Below are 24,747 nucleotides of genomic sequence, written 5' to 3' on the forward strand. Positions count from 1 at the left end.
GGATCTGTCATGTTGGATGAAGGAACTTTCCTTTAAGTCATTACCCAAATCCCAGGGTATTAAAGAACATAGAACATAGAACAGTGCACCACAGTACAGGCCCTTTGGCCCATGATGCTGTGACAACTGTTTAACCTACTTTAACATAAACTTAATGCTCCATTCCTACTTAGGCACAAGAATGAGAGAAAAATGGAGGGCTATCTAAGAGTCTATTAAATGTCCATGATGTATCTGCATGTACCACCACCCTGTTAGTGTGTTCTTGCACTTACCACTCTCCGGGTAAAATATCTTATCTGCCATCTCCCCCCACACTTTCCTCCAAACAGCATTAAGGTATGACCCCTTGTATTAGCTATAACTGCCTTGGGAGAAAGTCTCTGCCTGCTGAGTCTATTTATGCCTCTTATTATTATGTAAACCTCTATCAAGTCACCTCTCATTCTCCTGCGCTCCAGAGAGAAGAGTTCTAGCTCACTCAACCTATCCTTGTAAAACATGCTCTCTAATCCAGGAAGCATCCTGGTAAATGTCCTCTGCACTCTCTCTGAAGTTTCTACATCCTTCCTATAATGAGGTGACCAGAACTGAACAGAATACTTCAAGCATAGTCTAGCTAGATGTTTATAGAGCTGCAATGTTACTTCACCATTTTGAACTTGATTCCCTGACTAATAAAGGCCAACACACCATATGCCTTCTTAACCACTCTATCTACTTACACTGCAACTTTGAGGGAGCTCTGGATGTGTACTCCAAGATCCCACTGCTCCTAAACGCTGTTAAGATTTCTATCATTAACCCTGCATTCTGTCTTCAAATTTGAGAAACTGAAGTGAATCATTTCGCACTTCTCTGAGTTGAAATCCATCTGCTACTTCTCAGCCCAGCTCTGCATCCCATCAGTGTCCTGATGCAACCTATGACAACCTTCTACACTATCCACAATTCCATTTGCAAACTTACTGATCCACCCTTCCACTTCCTCTTCCAAGTCACATTTATAAAAATCACGAAGAACAGGGATACCAGAACAGATCCCTGTGGAGAACCATTGGTCACCGACACTGAAGCAGAATATGCTCCATCTATAACCACCTTCCGTCTTTTGTGGGCAAGCCAATTCTGAATCCATGCAGCCAAGTTACCCTGGATCCCATGCTTCCTGACTTTCTGAATGAGCCGACCATGGGGATCTTTGTCAAACGTCTTAGTAAAGTCCATATACATCACGTCCATTGCTTTGCCTTCATCAATTTGCTTTGTTACTTCTTCAAAGAACTCAATCAGGCTCATGAGGCACAACCTGCCGCCCACAAAGCCATTCTGACTACCTCCAATCAGACTGTTTCCAAATGCTCATAAAACCCACCTCTAAGAGGCCTCAACAATTGTTTACCCATCACTAACTGAAGTCTCACTGCTCTATAATTCCCATGGTTATCCTTATTTCATTTCTTGAACAAAGAAATAATATTACCATTTTCCAATCTTCTAGAACTAGTCCTGTGGCCGATGAGGATGCAAAGGTCATCACCAAAAGTATAGTATTGCCTCCCTCACATCAATAATTCATTTGTATTCGGTGAAGCCACTGGAACCTCCCCCCAGTTAGCTTTACCATTAGATAGACTGTGCTACCTTTGGATTTTATTTTCTGCAGATATTATTAAAGCTAGAAGGAAATCTGAAAAATAGCAATTTTCTGCTTATTTTAGCAAGTGATACAAAGGATATACGTGTCCTTTATAGCTGAATAACCTAAATAATAACAGAGAATAAATACTAATTTGTGGAAAACCAAGGGTAGTAGTCAATAATCAAAATCTTGCCAAATCAAAAACTAAGAAATTTATCTTTTTGAAGTTTGTTTAGTAATACTGTATGACTTACTTTAATGTTCTATTTAAAATTAGAAAAATAAAATTCAGAACACAAATGGTATGTGGTGGGGGTGGGGTTGTGGGTAAATCCTTTGGAGTTGCTGTCACTTCACTTCTCAGGAATTGAGAGCAGTACGTACCATTTGTTAATTTACATTTGATGTGCCAAACACAAATTTATTTATCTGGATAGAATGGGGTTGTCTGTGTGACTGAACAGCTTATGCAAAAGAGATTGACACAAAATCACTTCAGAAAGCTTAGTCTTTTGTTGCTTGGAATAATAGCCCGTGGCCTAGATTTCAACAATTTTATTATGCCATTTGCTGCCAGCCTCTGGAATAGAAGGCAAACCATGAGATTAACAAAAAGAAAAGTAGGTTCTGTGCACCAGAGTTCCCTTAGAGACATCGAGATGTGACTAGCAGCAGAAAGATTTCAAAAAAAGCAAGTGGGGCAGTCAAGACATTCTGTGCACCACAGATCCCTTGGAGATGTTGGATTGTGCATAATTAAGCATTTGGCAGGGGCCAATAAAAAGACGTTATGTTTAAGCATTGTGGTTATTGTGTGGGTGTGCCAGTGTTAGAGTGTGAGTTGAAGCTTTGGCTCATAGAGGCTTCGGTGAGGAAAGACAGAGGCTGTAGGAAGATATTTTGTCATTTAATTCTCATTCTTTCTTATTGCACAGTTAGAACAATAGGGATGCCAGAAAGGAGAGTGGCGGGATGTAGGAAGACTGCCAGTGTCATTGATGACTACACCTGCAGGAAGTGCTTCCTGCAGCACCTTTTCGAAGACCTTTGAGGAATTGGAGCTGGAGCTGGATGGAATCCAGTTCATTCAGGAGGCTGAGTGATTGATGGATAGGTGATACAGAGAGGTAGTCACACTCAAGGCACAGGACACAGGTAACTGTCAGGAGGAGGAAAGAGGATAGACAGCTAGTGCAGAATACCACTGTGGCCATTTCTCTCAACAACTGGTAGCCCACTTTGGATTCTGTTGGGGAGAATGACAGGAACTGGATACTGATTGTGGATGATCAGCCATGATCACAGTGAATGGCGGTGCTGGCTCGAAGGGCCAAATGGACTACTCCTGCACCTATTGTCTAATGACCTAGCAGGGAAAGCCACAGCAGTCAGGTCTCTGGCACTGAGTCTGGCTCTGTGGCTCTAAAGGGAAGGGGGGAGAAGAGGCGAGCTGTGTGATAGGAGCTTTTTAGTTAGGGGAACAGTTAGGAGGTTCCGTGGATGAGAACAAAATACTGAGATAATACATTGCCTCGTGGATACCAGGGTCAGTGACATCCCAGATTGAGTCTGCAGCATTCTTAAGCGGGACTGTGAGCAGCCAGAAGTTGCAATCCACGTCAGTACCAGTGACATGACTAGGAGTGGTGATGAAGTCCTGAAAAGTGAGTTCAGGGAGTTATGTGCTAAGTTAAAGGATAGGAATTCTAGGGTTGTAATTTCAGGATTGCTACCCATGTTACATGATAGTGAGGGCAGAAATAGGAAGATCGGACAATTTTAACACGTGGCTAAGGAGAAGGTGCAGAAGGGAGGGCTTCAGATTTTTGGATTATTAAGCTCTCTTCCAGTGAACATGGGACAGACAGAACAGTGTGTATGTGAACTGGAGGAGGACTAATATCCTTGTGGGAAGATTTAATAGTGCTACAAGGGGTGGGGGGTTGGGTTTAAACTGGAGTTGCAGAGGGGAGGGAACTCGAGTGTCAGAGCAGATAGTGGAATAGTTTTGTGGAAAGTTGTTGTTAAGCTGACATACAAAGTCAGAAATAGAAAGGTTGAGTATGGTGGGACTAATGTTCTGAGTTGTGTATATTTCCATGCAAAGAGCATTGTAGGAAAGGCCAATCAGCTCAGGGCATTAGGGAAAGGCTCGGGGAAAATATCACAGCAGTGGTCAGTGCTTGTCTACGGAGGCTATATCAGTGGAACTGAGGAATAAGAAAGAGATGACCATGTTAATGATATTATACATCACCCAACAGTCAGCGGGATTTTGAGGAGCAAATTTAGACTGAGATTGCAGATGGTTGCAAGAAACGTAAGGTTGTGATAGTAAGTGATTTTTAACTTTCATATTGACTGGGACTCCCATACAATAAAAGGGATAGATGGGATAGAGTTTGTCAAATGTGTTCAGGAAAGATTCCTAAATCAATACATAGAAGTCCCAATGAGCGAATGAAAGTGTGATACTAGATCTCCTACCAGGAAATGAGACAGGCCAGGTGACAAAATTGGTGCAGGTGAACTTCAGTTGTTTGATTGCTTTTGTTGTTTGCAAAATTTGTTATTTTTTCTGCACATTGGGTTTACCGGTCTTTTTTTAATGGACTCCATTGGGTCTGTTTCTTTTGTGACTGCCTGTAAGAAGGCGAATCTCAAGGTTGTATGCTTGATAAAAAATGTAATTTGAACTTTGAATGTACTTTGAATAAAAGGCAAAGATAACAGATTTATGGAACCTTGGTATTTGAGAGATATTGAGGTCCTGGTTAGGAAGGAGGACTTGCAAAGCAGGCATAGGCAGGAAGGATCAAATGAGGTAGTTGAGGAGTATAAGAAGTGCAAGATAACACTTAAATAGAGAAATCAGGAGTGCTAAAGAAGGCAGGAGACAAGGTGAAGAAGTATGCCAAGGGCTTTTACAGATATATTAAGAGCAAAAGGATAGAAAGGACAAAATTTCTCTCCTTACAGTTCAGGGTGGTCATCTACGCATGGAGCCGAAAGAGATGGTGGAGATCTTAAATGGATTTTTACTTGCGAGACGGACCTGAGTCTAAGGAGTGAGGTAAAGCAGCTGTAAGGTCATGGACTACATAGAGATTACAGAGAAGGAGGTGTTTGCTGCCATGAGGCGTATTAGAGTGGATAGACCCCCAGGGTCTTGGGACATGTGGGAGGTGAGTGTAGAAATTGCAGGGAACCTAGCAGAGATACTTAAAAAACACCCTTACCCATGGGTAAGATGCCAAAGAATTGGAAGATAGTTAGTGTTGTTCCATTGTTTAAGAAAAGCTCTAAGAATAAGCTGGAAAATTATAGGCCAGTGTGTCTGACACTAGTAGAGGGTAAGTCATTGGAAGTTAGTCAAAGGGACTGCATACATAAGTATTTGGATAGACAGGGACTGATTATGGATAGTCAGCACAGCTTTGTGCTTGATTGGTTGTGTCTAACCAATCTTATAGTGTTTTTCTGAGGAAGTTATCAGGAAAATTGATGAAGGCAAGGCAGCAGATGTTGCCTACATGGACTTTAGTAAGGCAGTTGACAAGGTCTCTCGCATGGGAGGTTGGTCAAGAAGGTAAAATCGCTTGCCAGAACTACACCCTCACAGCAAGAACAGTCAGGGTCCCTCAACATTACTATAGTGGATACTTTAAAAACAATGCAAAGGAGACGTACAAGGATGTTGCCTGGATTGGGGAGCATGCCTTATGAGAATAGGTTGAGTGAACTTGGCCCTTTCTCCTTGGAGTGACGGAGGATGATAGGTGATCTGATAGGGGCGTATAAGATGATGTGAGTTATTGATTGTGTGGATAGCCAGAGGATTTTACCCAGGGCTGAAATAGCTAACACAAGGGGCATAGTTTTAAGGTGCTTGGAAGCAGGTACAGAGGGGGTGTCAGGGTAAGTTTTTCACACAGAGAGTGGTGGGTGCATGGAATGCACTGCCGGCAATGGTGGTGGAGGCGGATACAATAGGATCTTTTAAGAGACTCTTAGATAGGTACATGAGGCATAGAAAAATAGGAGACTGAGCTGTAGGGTAATTCTAGGCAGCTTCTAGAGGAGGTTACATTGTTGGCACAACATTGTGGGCCGAAAGGCCTGTAAGGTGCTGTAGATTTCTATGATTCTATGATAAGGTGGTAAATTGGATTGCACATTGGCTTCACAGCGGAAGCCAGGGTTTGGCAGCAGATGGTTGCTCCTCTGACTGAAGGCCTGTGACGAGTGGTATGCTGCAGGGACCGGTGCTCGGACCATTGTTGTTTGTCATCCATATCAATCATCTTGGTGATAATGTAATAAACTGAATCAGCAAATTTGTGGACGATATCAAAATTGGGGGTCTAGTGGACAGTAAGGAAAGCTATCCAAGCTTGCAGCGGGATCTGGGCCAGCTGGAAAATTGGCCTGAAAAGTGGAAGATGGAATTTAACCAGCCAAGTGTGAGGTGTTGCACTTTGGGAGGACAAACCAGGTCGGACTTACATCGTGACTGGTAGGGCACTAAGAACTGCGCTAGAACAGAGGAATCTAGAAATACAAATCTATAACTTCTTGAAAGTGGCATCACAAGTAGACAGGGTCATGAAGAAAACTTCTGGCATATTGGTCTTCATAAATCAAGGTACTGAGTACAGGAGTTGGGATGTTATGTTGAAATTGTATAATACGTTGGCAAGACCTAATCTGGAGCATTGTGAGCAGTTTTGGTCACCTACCTACAGGAAAGATCTCAATAAGATTGAAAGAGTGCAGAAAAATTTACAAAGAAGTTGACATTACTTGAGGACCTGAGTTATAGGAAAAGGTTGAACAGATTAGGATTTCTATTCCCTACATTGTAAAAGACTGAGAGGAGATTTGATAGAGGTATACAAAATTATGAGGGGTATAGATAGGGTAAATGCAAGCAGGCATTTTCCACTGACCTAGGGTGAGACTAGGACTGGAGATCATGGGTTAATGGTGAAAAGTGAAATGTTTAAGGGGAACATGATGGGGAACTTCTTCACTCAAGAGGGTGTGTGAGTGTGGAATGAGCTGCCAGTGGAAGTGGTGGATGCAGGTTCAATTTCAACATTTAAGAGAAATTTGGACAGATACAGGGAAGGGAGGGGTATGGAGGGTTATGGTCCAGGTTCAGGTTGATGGGACTAGGCAGACTAATAGTTTAATACAGACTAGATGGGCTGAAGAGCCTGGTTCTAAGTTGTAGTGTTCTATGACTCTAGGTTTGATGTTTAATTTTGTGGAAATTTGCAGTAAAGCTTAAGTCAGTGGATAAAGCAGCAATGTGGAAGTGGACTGCACTTGAAGATGCTCTCCTAATCCTTGCCCACCATTCATTTCTTAGGTATTTGTACCTGCTGAGGTGGACAGCTCACTTCCCAATGCACAGGGGTCAGAAACTTGTACTGGAGGAACAGTGATATGTTTTGACAGAAGGTAAAGGAAATCTACAAATATCAAATAATACTATTTCGTATGGCATATTTTTTCAGTGCAGTAGATGTCTTGGGGAGAATTTCATAAGCCCTTCGATAATATTTTGAGTTTTGCTGGATGCTAGGGGCAGGTATGGGTGGGTGCAGGAATGTGGTCATATCCAACGTCACAAATCAAACAAATAATCTGAGGCAGAATCAAAAACCTTAGCTCAGATGATAGTTAATAAAATGAGAGATGAATACAGCAGTTATTGAACACTAAATGCTAAAAGTAAACAAAAAATCGATTAGAAATGGTTTTGTATTACTGAAACGTATATGAGTTTGTAGGGATTTTAAAAAATCACAATGTTTATGAATACCTGACAAACTGAATAAAAAAGAGAGTCACCTTCCTGAACTGAATAACCCTATTGTGAAAGACTAATCACAAATTCCACATTGCAACCAACTTACATCATGCTGAAAATGTTAGGTGTGGCTTGTTTGCATGTACAGCATTGAGAAGGGGGTTCACTGGAAATGAAAGTACTTTTCAAAATTAAATGGGTATTTTGATTAATTGAACAATCATATTTGTAGCTTTGATATAACTTAAAAGTGTCTGATCAACTATTTCAAGTGACTTTTAAGTTTTTTTTTCAAACAGTGCACCAACTTCAGCCCTGAACCATCTCTAGTGTAGATAAAGGTAATTAATATTCTTTCCAATGACACATATACTGCATGGTTGTCACTCAAAGACAGTGTACTATTTATACTAATATATTAATATGAATTAGCTGCCATGGGAGGTAGAAGATCATCCTTGAATTTTTCCCCTTTTTGGCTTCCCACATGGAAATTGCAACTGCACAACGTGAATACACTCACTTGTATGAAATCTGAGCTTCAACTGAATACCTGAAAATAAAGGATGCCTTAACACTTTGTAGTTCTGGTGATTTTTTTAATATTCGCATGATGTGGATGCTATGAACATTTGTCCCACCTTGCATCAGGAATAATAACAGGATCCTGGGGGAAAAAAAATGGAATAATCCTCTCGGGAGGGGGGAGAAGATGGCGGCACGACGACAGCGCGCGCGGCCACTTCAGTGATGAATATCTGTTATCTGTCAAGTAGGGGACCGTGCGCAGTTCTGATTTAATGGAGACAGATGTGAGAGCATAGCGGAACATCTGGAAAACTTCTGAAATGCCTGATTTGCTGCGGCTGCTACTGTGTGGTAACCAGAATCTCCAGAGCTGAAGGCCCCAAAATCCTCGGCTTTGTGTGTTTTAGCGGCCGGGGGCAGGTCGAAGGCGCTCGGCAGAGGATGGCACTCAGGAGGCTCTATCGGAGAGGCTGGTTGGAAGCTCGGAGTTTTCAGACGGATGGACTCAGGGTCGGCTGCTTCCAAGGTATCGGCAAGTTGACAGTGCCTGGAGGTTTATGGCGGGGAGTTTCTCCCTTTTGCCGCCTGCTATTGGGGACTCGGGAGTCAATCGACTCGGCGACTTTTGAGACTTTATTTTACTGTGCTCGTGGTCTGTTCTTTATCAAATTATGGTATTGCTTTGCACTGCTGTAACTATATGTTATAATTATGTGGTTCTGTCAGTGTTAGTCTTTGGTCTGTGTTGTTTTCTGTGATATCACTCCGGAGAAACATTGTATCACTTCTTAATGCATGTATGCATTTCTTAATGACAATAAAAGAGGACTGAGTGTTCTCATAATCTAATCTAATCTAATAATATAGTCAGGCACAGCATGAGCTAAGCCAAGAGTTGAGGTTTCTTCACAACTTATAGTCTTGAATAACCAGATTTCCTAATTTAAAGATTTTCTTTATCTACTCCAGTGATTATGTGTAACATACAGTTATGGAGCCAAACAGCATGCAAACAGGCCCTTTGACCCAATTTGTACATGCCAGCTGTATTGCCCAGCAAGCTCGCCCTACGTTTAGCCCATTGCCCTTAAACCCCACCTATCCATGTACTTATCTGGATTGTTCTTAAATGCTGAAAATGTACTCACCTCAGCCACTATTTTTAGCAGCTTATTCCAAATATGCACCACTCTTTGCTGGAAAAAGTTGTCCCTGATGTCCTTTTTTTAAAAAAATCGTTTGCCTCTGTTCTAAACCTATGCCCTCTAGTTTTTAGTATTCACCTGCCCTCTCCACCCAGGAGAAAGACTTTGTGCTTTCACCCTGTCTGCGTGTCTCATGGTGTTATATGCCTTTATCAACTCTCCTTCATTCCAGGGAATAAATTTATAATTTATTAACCTCTTCTTGTAACTCAGGCTCCCAATTCCAGGCAACATCCTAGTAAATATGTTCTGCACCCTTTCTGGTTTAATAACATCTTTCCTATCACAAAGTGACCGAAACTGAACACGATACTCCAAATGTGGTTTTAGCAATGTCTCCTACTGTAACTGCTGTATATCTTCTCATTTTCTATACTCACTGCCCTGAGTGACAGTACCAAATGCCTTTTTTACTACTTTAGCTACACGTGATGTCGCTTTCAGTGAACTATGCACTTGCTGTCCTAGGTCACTCTGTTTCATTACACTCCCCAGGGCCCTATCATTCACATACAAGTCTTATCCTGGTTTGATCCAGGGTACCTCACATTTATTTGTATTAAAAGACTTTTCTGATATTCAGCACATGTACCGAGCTGATTATGATCTCCCTGTAATTTGTCATAACCTTTTAAACAATCTATAACAGAACCTATTTTAGAATTACCTGCAAACTGACTAACCATGCGCTATACATTCACATCCAAATCGTTTATATAGATTATAAAACAACAAATATTCCAGCACTAACCCCTGTCACACACCACTGGACACAGGATTCCAATCTGAGAAACAACCCTCGGCCTTCTCTCTCTGCTTCCTATCACTGTGATAATTATGAATCCAATGTGCAATTTTTTCCCTGGATCTCATGCAATCTAATCTTCCAGATTAGCCTGCCATGAGGGACCTTGTCAAAGATTTTGCTAAAGTCCATATAGTCATCATCCATAACCTTAACATCATCAATCCTTTTGATTATCCACTTGAAGAACTCTGGGAGGTTTGTCAGATAAGACTTACACACACAAAGTAGTATTGACAGTCACAAATCAGATCCTTTCTCTCTAATTGTTGGTAGTTCCAGTCCCTCAAAATCCCCTCCAGCAATTTACCCACCACCAATGTCAAACTCACTGCCTTGTAAATTCCTGTCTTGGTTTTGCTATCCTTTTTAAACAGTGGCTCCACATTGGCCACTCAAATCCTCCAGAACCTTAGCTGTGGCCAGAAATTAAGCATTAAACTCTGCAATACCTTCTCTAGCTTCTCACTGGGACCAAGGATTCACCAGGTTAGACCCTGAAGATTCATCCATCTTAATGCTCTTTAAGGCTCCCAATAGCTCCTCCCTTCTAATTTGTATGTGATCCAAGACACCATTACTCATTTCCCTCATTCCCTTACCTTCCATTATTTTTTTCTATAGCAAAAACTGAAGGGAAATATTCATTAAAAAGCTCACCCATTTCATTTGGCTCCACATGCTGGAGCCTATTTTCTTGCTAGCCATCTTGTACTCTTAATATACCTGTATAAGCTCTCAGCATGTTTTTTAACGTTAACCTTGCCTGCCATATCGTTTTCATATGCTCTTTTTGGTCTCCTAATCGCTTTTAATTGTACTTCTATTGTAGCCATCAAGAGATTCACTAGTTCCCAATTGCTTCTGTCCAGTATATGGCTTGCTGTTTTCCTTACCAGAAACATGAAGGGCCAGAACTCATGATATCATATTGTTAATGGCCTCCCACTTAGCAGATGCTCCTTTCCCTGTGTATAATCTTGCCCAATCAACCACCCTGTGATCGGGGCTAATGGCTTCAAAATTTGCTCTGCTCCAGTTCAAGAGCTTAAGCTGTAACCCCGCTGTATCATTCTCCAGAATTATTTAAAAACTAATAGAATTATGGTCATTGGACTCAAAATGGCTCACTTCTGCTACTTGCCCTACTGATTCCCCAGAAGAAAGTCCAATAAAATGTTTCAAATTGCTCATTCGTGGAGAATCTTGGCCAGCATTCTTGTCGATTATGATGCTCACCTTATGTAGCACTCATAATTCAAATAAAGAGAATTCCACCTTTTGTCCTATACTGCATTTTTAAGGTTCAGAATTAGGTGGTAAAATAGTCAAGAGGTTCACCTAGTTAGGAAATACATACTTAGTCTGGATCTCTTCGCTGAAGTCCCCACTGCTCACTGCTTGCCATGCATGAGAGGTAGTGAGTTAACATTAACCTCAGCACATTAGGCGGTCCACCTTTGGACCCCCCAAGTTTTTAGTACAGTAGACAAGAATAATATACAAGTGACAATCCACAAACACATAACAGAAACACAAAGATTCCACATGCAATGCATGCCACAATGCAATTATATTTTATTTTACCCAAACAGGACTCTTGGGGAAAAAAAAGAAAGGAACAATACTCATGCCAAAAAAGCTACTGAGTTCACAGATTACACAAAGCTTTTATTATTTGCCAGCCATGCCTCATAATCTTACATACTTGTCAATAGAGCCAACCATGTAGTAAACCATTGGAAACCAGCAGATTGCTTCCAGAAAATGTACATCTGGCCTGGAGGGAAAGCCATAATTTAGAGAATGTGCTTTACATACATTTTATCTATGAAACAAGCATTTCTGCAACTAAATATTAACTATACACAGAGAAGTTCCAATACACAAGGTTGCCTGATACTTGAATAAATATTTACAATGAAAATACTGTAGGATTTAATTTTCAAGTATTCTGTGGAAATATTTTCAGGAAGAAATATTAAGAATCTTGGATTCTTCTTGTCCCAATGTTTTATTGAGCTCTTCATACACATGAGGCTACCACAAAGCACACAGCATGATGACCGCAGAGAGAATAACAGGGTCAGTACAATGTGACAAATGGACACAGTGCAAAAATGATAAATACATTTTTGGTATACAACAGAAAGATCACCTCCGACAGGAATAATATCGTCAAAACTTTTACTTCCACCTATTTAGTATGAACAGAATTGTGCCATTCTGATCGATCTTTATGATTTTTGTCAGTTTTGCACTGAAACATGCAGAACTAGTTACAGTGTTACTCTAGATATGATAGCTGAAACTCTCCTTGTTCTATGCAGGCTAATTAATTACAATACAATCCATCAGTCAACATTTTGACTAAAATACCACCGTATTTTCACGTCCTGCAATTTACATACTTCATGCCCCAGTATCACCCATTGTCACTGAAATTAAGATTTATGGAGCTTAATGTGATTATCTTACTGAACCCAAAGTGCTGTTGGATCAGAGTTTCTATTTTTCTTGAGTGATGCTCTTCTGCCTGACATATTCAGAAAGAATAAGCAGATGGGGATAATTGACAATTACAAACAAACTCTGCTTATTTATTCCCAACTTTTATATACAGTATACTTTATACTTTATTGTCGCCAAACAATTGGTACTAGAACGTACAATCATCACAGCAATATTTGAATCTGCGCTTCACACTCCCTAGATTACAAATATTAAATATTAAAAATAGTTAAAATTAGTAAATATTAAAAATTTAAATTATAAATCATCAATAGAAAATAGAAAAATGGGAAGTAAGGTAGTGCAAAAAAAAACTGAGAGGCAGTTTACTGTATACAGGTGTCCCCTACTTTTCGAATGTTCGCTTTACGAAACGTTACTGTTACCAAAGCCTTACATTAGTTCTCTGTTTTCGCTAACAGAAGGTGTTTTCAATGTTACGAAAAAAGCAGCGTGTGCTAAAAAGGCAGCGCATGAAAAAAAAGCAGCACAGGAAAAAATCCAGCCGCTCCACCCCAGATTCGGAACGGCATTCTCGCCGGCATTGCTTAAACACGTGCCTGTGAGCATCTGTTAGCAGGATGAGTTCTAAAGTATCGGAAAAGCCTGAAAGAGCTCGTAAGGGTGTTACACTTAGCGTAAAACTAGACATAATTAAGCGTTTTGATCATGATGAACGAAGTAAGGACAAAGTGAGTTTGGCTTGTGGAAGCTGATGAAGATGATGTTGAAGAGGTTTTAGCATCCCATGACCAAGAACTGATAGATGAAGAGCTGATGCAATTGGAAGAGGAAAGGATAACAATCAAAACCGAATGCAGTAGCGAACTGAATGTGAAGCAACTGCGTGAGATTTTCGCTGCAATGATAAAGTACAACTTTAATTTTGAAAGGGTACATCGGTTTAGGGGATACTTGCAGGATAGTTTGAGTGCTTACAAAGAACTATATGATAGAAAAATGTGCGAGGCTCAGCAGTCAAGCAAGCCTTCCACATCAGCCATAGCAAACGACGAACTGCAACCTTCGACATCGAGGCAGGCAGAGATAGAAGAAGACGACCTGCCTGCCCTAATGGAAACAGACAACGAGATGACACCCCAGTGTCCCACCACCCCAATCCCCAGGCCGCGGACAGATACCGATTCGTGGAGTATGCAGCGGTAGCCGGGAGGCACACGGCACATCTTTAAGAAAAAAGCCGAAATAAACATGCTAATTAATTAGGTGCTACCCAGCTGTACCACTGCATGCTTCACAGCAATGTATTGGTCGGCGACCTAGAGGGTGGGGCCACTGCATCACCCCAACCTGCGACGACTCAGCCTAACATACCATCATCAGTGTGCTCTGCGCTGTCCCAATTTTGCTAAGTGATAATACACTGTACATACATTATTTCTACTTTATATTGGCTGTGTATTTTTACGTGTTATTTGGTATGATTTGGCAGCTTCGTAGCTTAAAGGTTACTGGAGTGAGTGTTTTTGCCGAGAGCGCTTGCATGAGATTTTCTGCCGACGGCGCTTGCGTGAGATTTTCGCTACGGACAACAGTGCAGGCAATGATTGTGGAAAAGTATTTCTACTTTATATAGGCTGTGTATTTATCATATCATTCCTGCTTTTACTATATGTTACTGTTATTTTAGGTTTTGTGTGTTATTTGGCATGATTTGGTAGGTTATTTTTGGGTCTGCAAACGCTCACAATTTTTTCACATATAAATTAATGGTAATTGCTTCTTCACTTTACAACATTCCGGCTTACAAACTGTTTCATAGGAACACTCTGCCTTCGGATGGCGTGGGAAACCTATACTGTGGTGTTTTCAGCCATACTAGCATTAATGGAGCAGGATTCACATGTTCAGAGGATTTAATTACTATTTCAAATATTGTTAAGTTTAACATTAGAATGTCAGAGGAATATCACTATATCAGATCATAGTTTCACTTTGGCATATAAAATGCAGTTTTTATTCCTTTTGAATCACAGGACAAGGCTATAAGAAACTCGCAATATGGCTTCTAATAAAAGAGCCTTGGACTTTTCCAAGCTTTAATTTTTGTTCATTTTCATCTGACTTTGACAGCCCATTCTATTTCATACCAATGTTGTTCTTCTCAAAAAGTAGTGGTACAACAAGTTCACATCACAGAATTCCACATAGTGCAATTGAATCACCAGTGTTAGATAATCCACTACATTGCCACATCAAGTATATTCAAATTTGCTTGGCTTCCTACTTAAAATAAGATATTAACCAGAGAATAGGCTTTCTTCTCTAGAACTAACTTAATTATTGTGAAGGATTAATTAGACATATGCTTTCAGCCTGTTATAGCAAAGACATTCATAGAACTATGATGCCTTAAAAGCAAAACAGATGGTTAAAGAAAAGCTTTATAATTCCTAACTTCAGAAACTTAAATGTCAGAATTCTAGAGCAGTTTATAATTGTTACTTGGGTGTAAAAAACCCTTGCATTTGTTTAAAGACATTCACAGCTTCAAAATATCCCCACATCCTTTAACGCATTCTTATAATGCATTATAAAAATCTATAATGTATAAAGCAGCACAGGCAATTTATATGGTAAAAAAAACAAAAAGCAATACAATGGAGGACAGTATCTGTTTTAATGATGTTGGTTGAAGGATAAGAGTTGGCCAGGACACCTGGGAGAACTCCACTGCTCTTCCTTGAAATAATGTCCCAGGAAACCATTTATTGAAAGAACAGACAGGACCTTGGCTTAAAATCTCAGCTGTATTCAGGGACTCATCTTTGAATCTGGATGAGTATGCTGCAGTTGTTACCGACTTCATTAAAATTTGTGTGGATGAGTGTGTGCTTACAAAGACTTACTGTACATTCCTAAACCAAAAGCCATGGATGAACCGGGAGGTACATCATCTGCTGAAGGCTAGATCTGTGGCATTCAAGTCTAGCAACCCAAGCCTGTACCAGAAAACCAGGTATGATTTGCGGAGGGCTATTTCAAGGGCAAAGGGACAATTTTGAATGAGGTTGGAGGTGATATCAGATGCACAGCAACTCTGGCAGGGACTGCAAGACATTACCTCTTACAAAGCGAAACCCAATAGTATGAATGGCAGTGATGCTTCACTACTAGATAAACTCAATGCTTTCTATGCATGCTTTGAAAGGGAGAACACAACTACAGCTGTGAAGATCCCTGCTGCACATGATAACCCTATGATCTCTGTCTCAGAGGCCGTTATTAAGCTGTCTTTAAAGAGAGCGAACCCTTGCAAGGCAGAAGGTCCTGATGAAGTACCTGGTGTGGCTCTAAAAACCTGTGCCAACCAACTAGTGGGAGTATTCAAGGACATTTTCAACCTCTCACTGCTATGGGCAGAAGTTCCCACTTGCTTCAAAAAGGTAACAATTATACCAGTGCCAAAGAAGACTAATGTGGGCTGCCTTAACGACTATCACCCGGTAGCACTCACATTGACAGTGATGAAATGCTTTGAGAGGTTGGTTGTGACTGGACTGAACTCCTGCCTCAGCAAGTACCTGGACCCATTGTAATTTGCCTATGGTCACAATAGGTCAACGGCAGACGCATTCTCCATGGCTCTTCACACAACTTTAGACCACCTAGACACTCAAACACCTATGTCAGAATGCTGTTCATTGACTATAGCTCAGCATTTAATACCACCATTCCCACAATCCTGATTGAGAAGTTGCAGAACTTGGGCCTCTCTACCTCCCTCTATGATTAGATCCTTGATTTCCTAACTGGAAGACCAGTCTGTGCGGATTAGTGATAACATATCCTATTCGCTGACAATCTATGTTCCCTCTAATTTTTAGTAATCAGTGTGCACAAAAATCTTATGTTGTGCAAATTTTTTTTCCTGTGACAGAAGTATGTGCGCACTTAATGCACACATGGCACAGTTTATGTAGGTTTACAAAATATTTGACATAAAACTGCACAGAATAACAACAAAATAACATACATATTTAAGTCACTCAGTTATTTTTTCTCTCTCCTGTCTTTGGCATTTACCCATTCTTTGTAAACTCTATCTAGACTAATAGAATTTCCATCCAATTGATAGCTTTTGATTCTCATTAACATATCCAAATGACATTCACCTAAACGGTTTCTCAGCTTGTTTTTGAGTTGATTCATTAGGCTAAAACCTCACTCACAGTCCGCACTAGTTGCAAGAAAGGTTCCCCCAATGTTCATCGACTGCAAGGTCGCAAAACTGTTCATTTTGAAGTAACAAATGCTGCCATTTAAGCAAAGATTGAAATCAGTTTAGATCAGCCACAGGGGTCATTTGACTGATCTTCTTCAAAGTATGTGATCAGTGCCTCATCATTTTTTATTATTGCCTGCAATGCAAAGTGTCTAGATAACCACCTGACTTCATTAAGTGGTCTGAAAGCAACAGCTTCATTTTCATAGGCCTCTGCTATTTCTTTAAATTTACATCTTTTAACTGCAGATCAAGAAAATATTGTATAGATTGTTCTCATCAAAGTTTCAATGTCTCTGATTAACTTGACTTCTTTCCATGCATCACAAATCCCCAGATCCTCACGGTGTGCTACACAGTGTTGCTGAACTAAGTGTGGAATGTCCTGTTATGTCTTGCTGCAACACCATTAACTCTGCCCAACAGTACTGATGCTCCATCAGACGTAAACATCACCATTTTATGGAGGCCAAGTTTCTTCTCTTCATAAAACTGCTTGATCGCTGAAATAACAGAAGAAGCATCACATGCCTGCAGCTGAACTATTCCGCCAAAAAACGTTTTATAAGCAGTACAATCTTCAGATCTGAATTTGAAGTACAGAATGAGACATTTGTTGACAGATATGTCTGTGGTTTCATCAACTGCTAACGTGTGAAAATCTGCTTATGCTATTTCTTCAAACATGTCTTTCTGAACAACATAGTTGATAGTCTCCAGAAATTCAAATGCATAATTTTTGCTTTGCCAGCTGTCTGGGAGTTGAATGTAATTTTCCATATGTTCATTAATGTGTTGAACTGAATGTAAAGAGTTATTCATTTTAACAGCTAACAACAGACTGTGATAAGAACTTTGATCTCCTCTGGGTTTGATCGTTTTCGCTCTTGCTCATCTGCACTCAACCGTAACATGCGTAGCACTCCTGTAACAGGTAATGACGGGTTCTGTTGCCTGAGCTTTTGTACACCATCCAAATGCGATTTACTTGCCAAATGATGCTTCAAAAAGTCAAGTTTCCAAATATCATCCCACTTCTTTCCACTAGCAAATTCTTCAGCAATGTTCACATCACGACAATACAAACAGATAACTCCAGTTTCCGAATCATACATAAATATTTCTCATAGCTGAATGTTCATGACCTCATGAGCTTTCAGTGTAGTAGTTTCTACTATTTTGTTAAGCCATTCAACTTTCAACAAATTTGTAGTTCTTTTGCGCTTCACGCCCTTCACTTCTTTGGAAATAGACATAGCGAATCAATATTTTTTTCAATAAAAACTTAGTAAGCTATCGACAGCGGGGGTCCCCAACCTTTTTGCACCAAGGGCTGGTTTAATATTGACAATATTCTTACGGACTGGCCGACCTGGGGGGGGGGGCGGGGTTCGAGTAGGGTTAAACTCACCACAACATGTCTTTGACAGTTAGGGTTGCCAACTTTCTCACTCCCAAATAAGGGACAAAAATAGCAGTCAAACCCTGACAAAGGGTCCTGGCCCGAAATGTCGACTGTACCTCTTCCTATAAATGCTGCCTGGCCTGCTGCATTCACCAACATTTTTTGTGTGTGTTGACGGGACACTTGTGTTTACCCCGAGAAAGACTACCATGACCATGAAGCCTTGTACGGGCACCTGTGTGCGCATGTGTGACGTGTGCATGTGTGACGTGCGCATGCACGCACGTGCCGATTTTTTTTCCACAAATCAGTTTTGGCTTAATCTTCCTGACTACGATGTACATACATTATTTCTACTTTATATAGGCTGTGTATTTATCATATAATTCCTGTTTTTACTATATGTTAGTGTTATTTTAGGTTTTATGTGTTATTTGGTATGATTTGGTAGGTTATTTTTTGGGTCCGGGAATGCTCAAAAAATTTTCCCATATAAGTTAATGGTAATTGCTTCTTCGCTTTAAGCCATTTCGGCACAAAAGTTTTCATAGGAACGCTCTACTTCAGTGGGGGAAATATGGGACAAGGGCGGTCCCGTATGGGACAAACCAATATAGCCCAATGTACGGGATGTCCCGGCAAATACTAGACAGTTGGCAACCCTATGTTCAAGTTCAACAGTGCGTGACAGGGAATGAGGAAAGGTGCAGCTGACTCATATCGTTTCCTCACGGCCCGGTAGCACATGCTTTGCAGCCCAGTACCAGTCCGCGGCCCGGTGGTTGGGGACCGCTGATCTACAAGATTTGAAACAGATATTTGTAAACTTTAGAATACGAATACTGTCCGCCAAAGATGGCTGCTGTCGTGGTGCAACCGGAACAGGAAAGGTGAGGTGAAGTAAATTAGTGACATGCATTGTGGTATTTGAAAAACTGACTAACTAGTTAAGAGATACATTTAGCTGAAAGACTATTTTCAGTAAGTATAATTATAATTACTACATTATTTTAGGTAACTAATCTTTTGTGCACACATTAATTTCCTTTCTGTGCTGGTTGAAAAACGTGTGTGCTTGCGCACACGCGAACAGCTTAGAGGGAACATATCTGGCGATCAACACTGGTGCACTTCAGGGGTGTGTGCTTAGCCCACTGCTCTACTCTCTGTATACACATGACCGTGTGGCTAGGCATAGCTCAAATACCATCTATGAATTTGCTGATGATACAATCATTGTTGATAGAATCTCAGGTGGTGACGAGAGGGCGTACCGGAGTGAGATATGCCAACTAGTGGAATGGTGCCGCAGCAACAACCTGGCACTCAACGTCAGTAAGATGAAAGAGCTGATTGTGGATTTCAGGAAGAGTGAGATGAAGGAACACATACCAATCCTCATAGAGAAAACGGAAGTGAAGAGAGTGAGCAGTTTCAAGTTCCTGGGTGCCATGATCTCTGAGGATCTAACCTGGCCCCAACACATTGATGGAGTCATAAAGAAGGCAAGACAGCGGTTATAATTTAGGAGTTTGAAGCGATTTGGCATGTCAACAAATACACTCAAAAACTTCTATAGTTGTACTGTGGAGAGCGTTCTGACAGGCTGCGTCACTGTCTGGTATGGAGGGGCTACTGCACAGGACCGAAAGAAGCTGCAGACGGTTGTAAATCTAGTCAGCTCCATCTTGGGCACTAGCCTACAAAGTACCCAGGACATCTTTAGGGAGTAGTGTCTCAGATGGGTAGATTCCATTATTAAAGACCTCCAACACCCAGGGCATGCCCTTTTCTCACTGTTACTATCAGGTAGGATATACAGAAGCCTGAAGACAAACACTCAGCGATTCAGGAACAGCTTCTTCACTCTGCCATCTGATTCCTGAATGGACTTTGAAGCTTTGGACACTACCTTTTTAATATTTTTAATATATCGTATTCCTGTTTTTATACATTTTAAATAATCTATTCAATATACATAATTGATTTACTTGTTTATTATGTTTTATTTTATATATATTTTTTTTTCTCTCTCTGCTAGATTATGTATTGCAATGAACTGCTGATGCTAAGTTTACAAATTTCACGTTACATGCCGGTGATAATAAACCTGATTCTGATTCTGAAAGACCTCACGTTTGACAACATGGTACCCTCTGTCTAACGTTTGCCTGCCTAGAATTTTATATGCCAGTCTCTGGAATGTGACGTGATGCCTGTATGTTCTGATTCAGAGGCAGGCATGTAATCCAGTGAGCTAGTGAAACTAAAGCATAGAAATTCAATGTTAAAACACCCTATATATGTTAAATGAACACAAAATTGTGTGCAAGAACTCAAAGTTGCCTATATTATGAGGGGCATGTGCACATCATTGATGTTTGTGTGTGTGTGTGTGTGTGTGTGTGTGTGTGTATGTGTGACCCCTATTTCTTTGAATTAATTATTGTAGGGGACTGAGAATGGCCCTGCTTTCCCATCCCATTCTTGTGCACGTCCCACTCTTTAAGGTATTGAGAAAGTCTAACTGACATTAGTACAGAATTGAAAAGTGCAAAAACATTTGGTTTCTCATTCATATGTTTCCCACCCCTACATAGATCTGAGGAAAATAAATAGTGGGAAATTTGTCTAAAATGGTTCAGAATTCTTGAGATATTCTAAACATCATACTTGGTAGTATGAATGTTTGTCCTTCTCTTGTTATGTAAAATGCCTCCTGTGATGTTACCTCTGTCCGAATGTTAGATCTCTCATCATCACTTTCCTCCTCAAAAAGAAACACCTTGTCCAATCTGCTTTGCAAAACTAAACTATTTGGTTTGTCTGCTGTTTCTCTCCAGAATTTCTTTCACTGAAGTTTGAATGCTTAGCCCTAAATATATATCAGCAACAGAAGTACAGAAAAAAAGTGAAATGAAATGGATTGTGGAAATAATATAGGAAAAGTGTTTCTAATGATTGAACAATGGAACAAAGTGGATGTTAGCAGACTTATTTCATTAGATTTATTGCACAACTTTTGGAGAATCAGTGGAAATCACTTCAATGAAAATGCAAATATTAAAGATAAGACTGGAAAATTCAATGAGATTTGATAATGAAGGGATGCTATTCTATTATTTCCATGAAGCACTCCTCCTTGCCTCCACAGATGTTTCTTGGCACGATGAATTCTTCCAGCAGTTTGCATATTTTGTTTTCTCCAATTACAGCATCTGTAGTCTCTGGTCTCCCCATATCTCTACTTGCTTTGATTCTATTTCTTTTAAACTGCTAATCAACCAGCACCCTTTCTTGACCCCACTCTTATGGTTTAGTTAATTCAAATGTTGCACCATTTTCAACAAATCTCCTGCTATTGTCTTCAAAAACAACCACCTCTCTCAGTTAGGATGATTGCCAAACAAGTACCTAATATGGATGTCTGTACTTTGGGGAACCAACCAGATCTGCATTCTCTTTCTGCCAGCCCACATAAGCTGAATAAAATACAACTAAAGGCAGCAACTACATATTGATCCCAAAGCCCTTCAGACTCTACCTTACGGTGCTGATGTGTTTGTTGCTGTCCTGTGAGAGAGGTTGTGCAGTATGAAGTTCAAGACAATGACCACTTTGCATTTGCTTGGCAAGCAGGCAAGGCATGAAATATCATCAAAGGCATTTTTCTACTGAAATCCTGATATTTTTGTGTGGTTTTGTGCACACAGGCTGTAAGAACCCTAAAGAACAGAGGGATTCATTTCTTCAAACAAGTGCTGACTGCTGAAAATGCTGGCAGTGAGGAGTCCTTTGTGTTGAAGGAGTGAAGCCTGCTTACTGGAAACATAAAATCATTGCTTTCATGATCTGTAATATATTACGCATTGGGGTGGAATGTTTAACAGATGATGAACAGGTGCAGATTCTTCAGGGGAACATGAGTATAGTTGCAACCTGCCCTCATGAAAACCCAGCAATACTGGAAAATCCCAGTTCCTAAGATACAGCCTGTTTTCATTGAAAATCATTTAGTCACCAATGAAGTGTCTAGGTGATCAATGCAGGGATATATGTCAGCTACTTGGCATGATCCCATAACAGGAAATATATTACACTCTGCAGAGAGAGCAGTCCAGGTATGAGGGCAAGCCAAATGTCTTACTCCTTTGTATCAACCTATTTGGAATCCCTGAACCTGTGAATGCATTATTTATTAGAGGTGAGGTTTGAAATGGTGTTTCTGAAACTTGGTGGGAATCGACTCTACTAGATCAGTGGGCCCCAACCACCGGGCTGCGAGCATTTGCTACTGGACCGCGCGGAAACGATATGATTTGGCAATATGAAACGATATAAGTCAGCTGCACCTTCCCTCATTCCCTGTCAAACACTGTTGAACTTGAACACACCACCCTCGGTCGGCCAGTCCGTAAGAATATCGTCAATATTAAACCAGTCCGCGGTATGCAAAAGGTTGGGGTCCCCTGTACAAGATGGTGTTGATGGTGTTATGGCCCTTCCACCTCAAAGTCCTCACTCCACTAAGTTACCAGCATGGACATATCAACCCCTCAGTACAAATATCATTCCGTCCATGGAATTAGCAACTTGGTCACTAAATATTGGAGAAAACATTGAGCATTAGTTTAAGGACACAGCAGATTTCAGCAGGTGTTTGTGCAGCCTGTATTGACAGCTGTGTAACTCCCCAGTTTGGTCTCTGAATATGAACAGTTGTGGCACTTTAAATCAGGGTTTCTCAACCGGGGTTCTGCGAGAGTTTGTCATATTAAGAAATAAACACCGTCTTTTGAACTTGGTGCAACATGTGATGCTAGCAGTGGGCAGTGTCCGAGCAGCCCCATTAACAAATTCACTAGAGGTCTCTCAGCCTAGTATGGCAGTGTGCATTAGGACCGTGTTTATTTGGTGTCCATTGTCAGCTTTTGACGCAAGATACGGGATGCCATTGATAATAGGTGAGCACTCTATTGTACTGTGGGAAGGACGGTAGGCTGATGGTGAGCGCTGTATTGTACCGTGGGGAGGACGGCAGGCTGATAGTGACGCTGTATTAGACTGTCGCAAGGACGGTAGGCTGATGGTGATCACTGTATTGTACTAAAGGGAGGACGGTAGGCTGATGGTGATCACTGTATTGTACTGAAGGGAGGACAGTAGGCTGATGGTGATCACTGTATTGTACTGAAGGGAGGACAGTAGGCTGATGGTGAGCACTGTATTGTACTGAAGGGAGGACGGTAGGCTGATGGTGATCACTGTATTGTACTGAAGGGAGGACGGTAGGCTGATGGTGAGTGCTGTATTGTACTAAAGGGAGGACGGTAGGCTGATGGTGAGCACTGTATTGTACTGAAGGGAGGACGGTAGGCTGATGGTGAGCACTGTATTGTATGGTGGGGAGGACAGTAGGCTGATAGTGAGCACTGTATTGTACTGAAGGGAGGATGGTAGGCTGATGAAGAACATGAAGTGCATTTTCCAAGCATTGAATAGACCTGCCCGATTTGGGCTGTGATGTCAGCCTCTCCCTGTGTGAAATACACAAGATCTGTGTTTTACAGACATGTCTGTTGGTTCAGTGTGGTGAGTTTTGAAGAGAAGAAGTGAGATGGAAGAGGATTCTGGGCCTAGGCCTACGGACAATTCTGATAAGGTTAATGATGAAGAATTACAATCTTCTGAGTTATTTCACTGCACTACTGCAACAACAGACACAAAAAAAATCCATCTTTACAATGAAAGTTACTTATCAAGGGGTTTTACATGGACTGGTGATGCGAGCTGTCCTATTCCATTGTGCCTAGTCTGTGGCAAACAACTTAGAATGCAAGAATGACTCCAGCAAAACTGAAAAGACACTTTACTACAATGATTGTGTCACTTACTAAGACAATGCTTTTTCAAGGTCGTGTATAATATTATGTCTTCAAGGAAGATAAGCTTAGCTTAACTACCTGTTTTTTTCCCAAGAGAGGTGCCTAAAAAATCATTCTCTACTCAAAAGAGCATTGACAATTATTTTTGGATTACTGTATTTACAGCTTACTGATCAAGCTCACATACAGTGAGCTGTAAATATAATAATTTTTACGCAGGGGTTATCTGAGATCTGAAAATTATTTCAAGGGTTCCTCCAGGGAAAAAGGTTCAGAATGGTTGCTCTAAAACGCGAGAACAGCAGGAACCCAAAGGAATTTGCTGCTGATTTTACTGTGACTATTCCATGATGATGACAGTGTAACTGTCCTGCTCCTATTTATGTGGGTATAGTGGAAGTGGTATTATCCAAACATTGACATATTGAGTTGTGTGCCTTAGCCCAGGAAAATGACTAAACTGGATTATGTATCTAAGTGCTCTGACCATTTTCATGACTGGTGCAACTTCCTTGAAAATAATTACTTGTATGATTCATACCAAGTAAAAGGGAATTCTGAACTATTTTTCGCAATGGAATCCAATTTCTAAGCATGTGGATATAGGGAAGGATCATTTGATCTGCTCAGGTACCATTTTGAGATGTATTTTATCATCTTGACTGTACTTTAATACCATCTGTTTGGAATTTTCCTAAAACT

At 40.7% G+C, this 24,747-nt stretch overlaps 1 protein-coding gene across 2 annotated transcripts in view; it reads right to left on the reverse strand.

Moving 5' to 3' along the window:
- kcnt2a (potassium channel, subfamily T, member 2a) overlaps positions 1-24,747 on the reverse strand; it is a 1,051,023-nt gene that overhangs the window by 412,218 nt on the left and 614,058 nt on the right. Inside the window, exon 21 of one of the 2 annotated variants that reach the window (XM_063063856.1) lies at positions 11,707-11,778. The exons of the other annotated variant lie outside the window; for it this stretch is intronic. Coding sequence (XP_062919926.1) covers positions 11,707-11,778 — 72 coding nt within the window. The remainder of the gene's footprint in view (positions 1-11,706; positions 11,779-24,747) is intronic. 2 annotated transcript variants of the gene reach the window in all.

This window comes from Mobula hypostoma, chromosome 12 (assembly GCF_963921235.1).
Source record: "Mobula hypostoma chromosome 12, sMobHyp1.1, whole genome shotgun sequence".
In the NCBI taxonomy this organism is placed as follows: Eukaryota; Metazoa; Chordata; class Chondrichthyes; order Myliobatiformes; family Myliobatidae; genus Mobula; species Mobula hypostoma.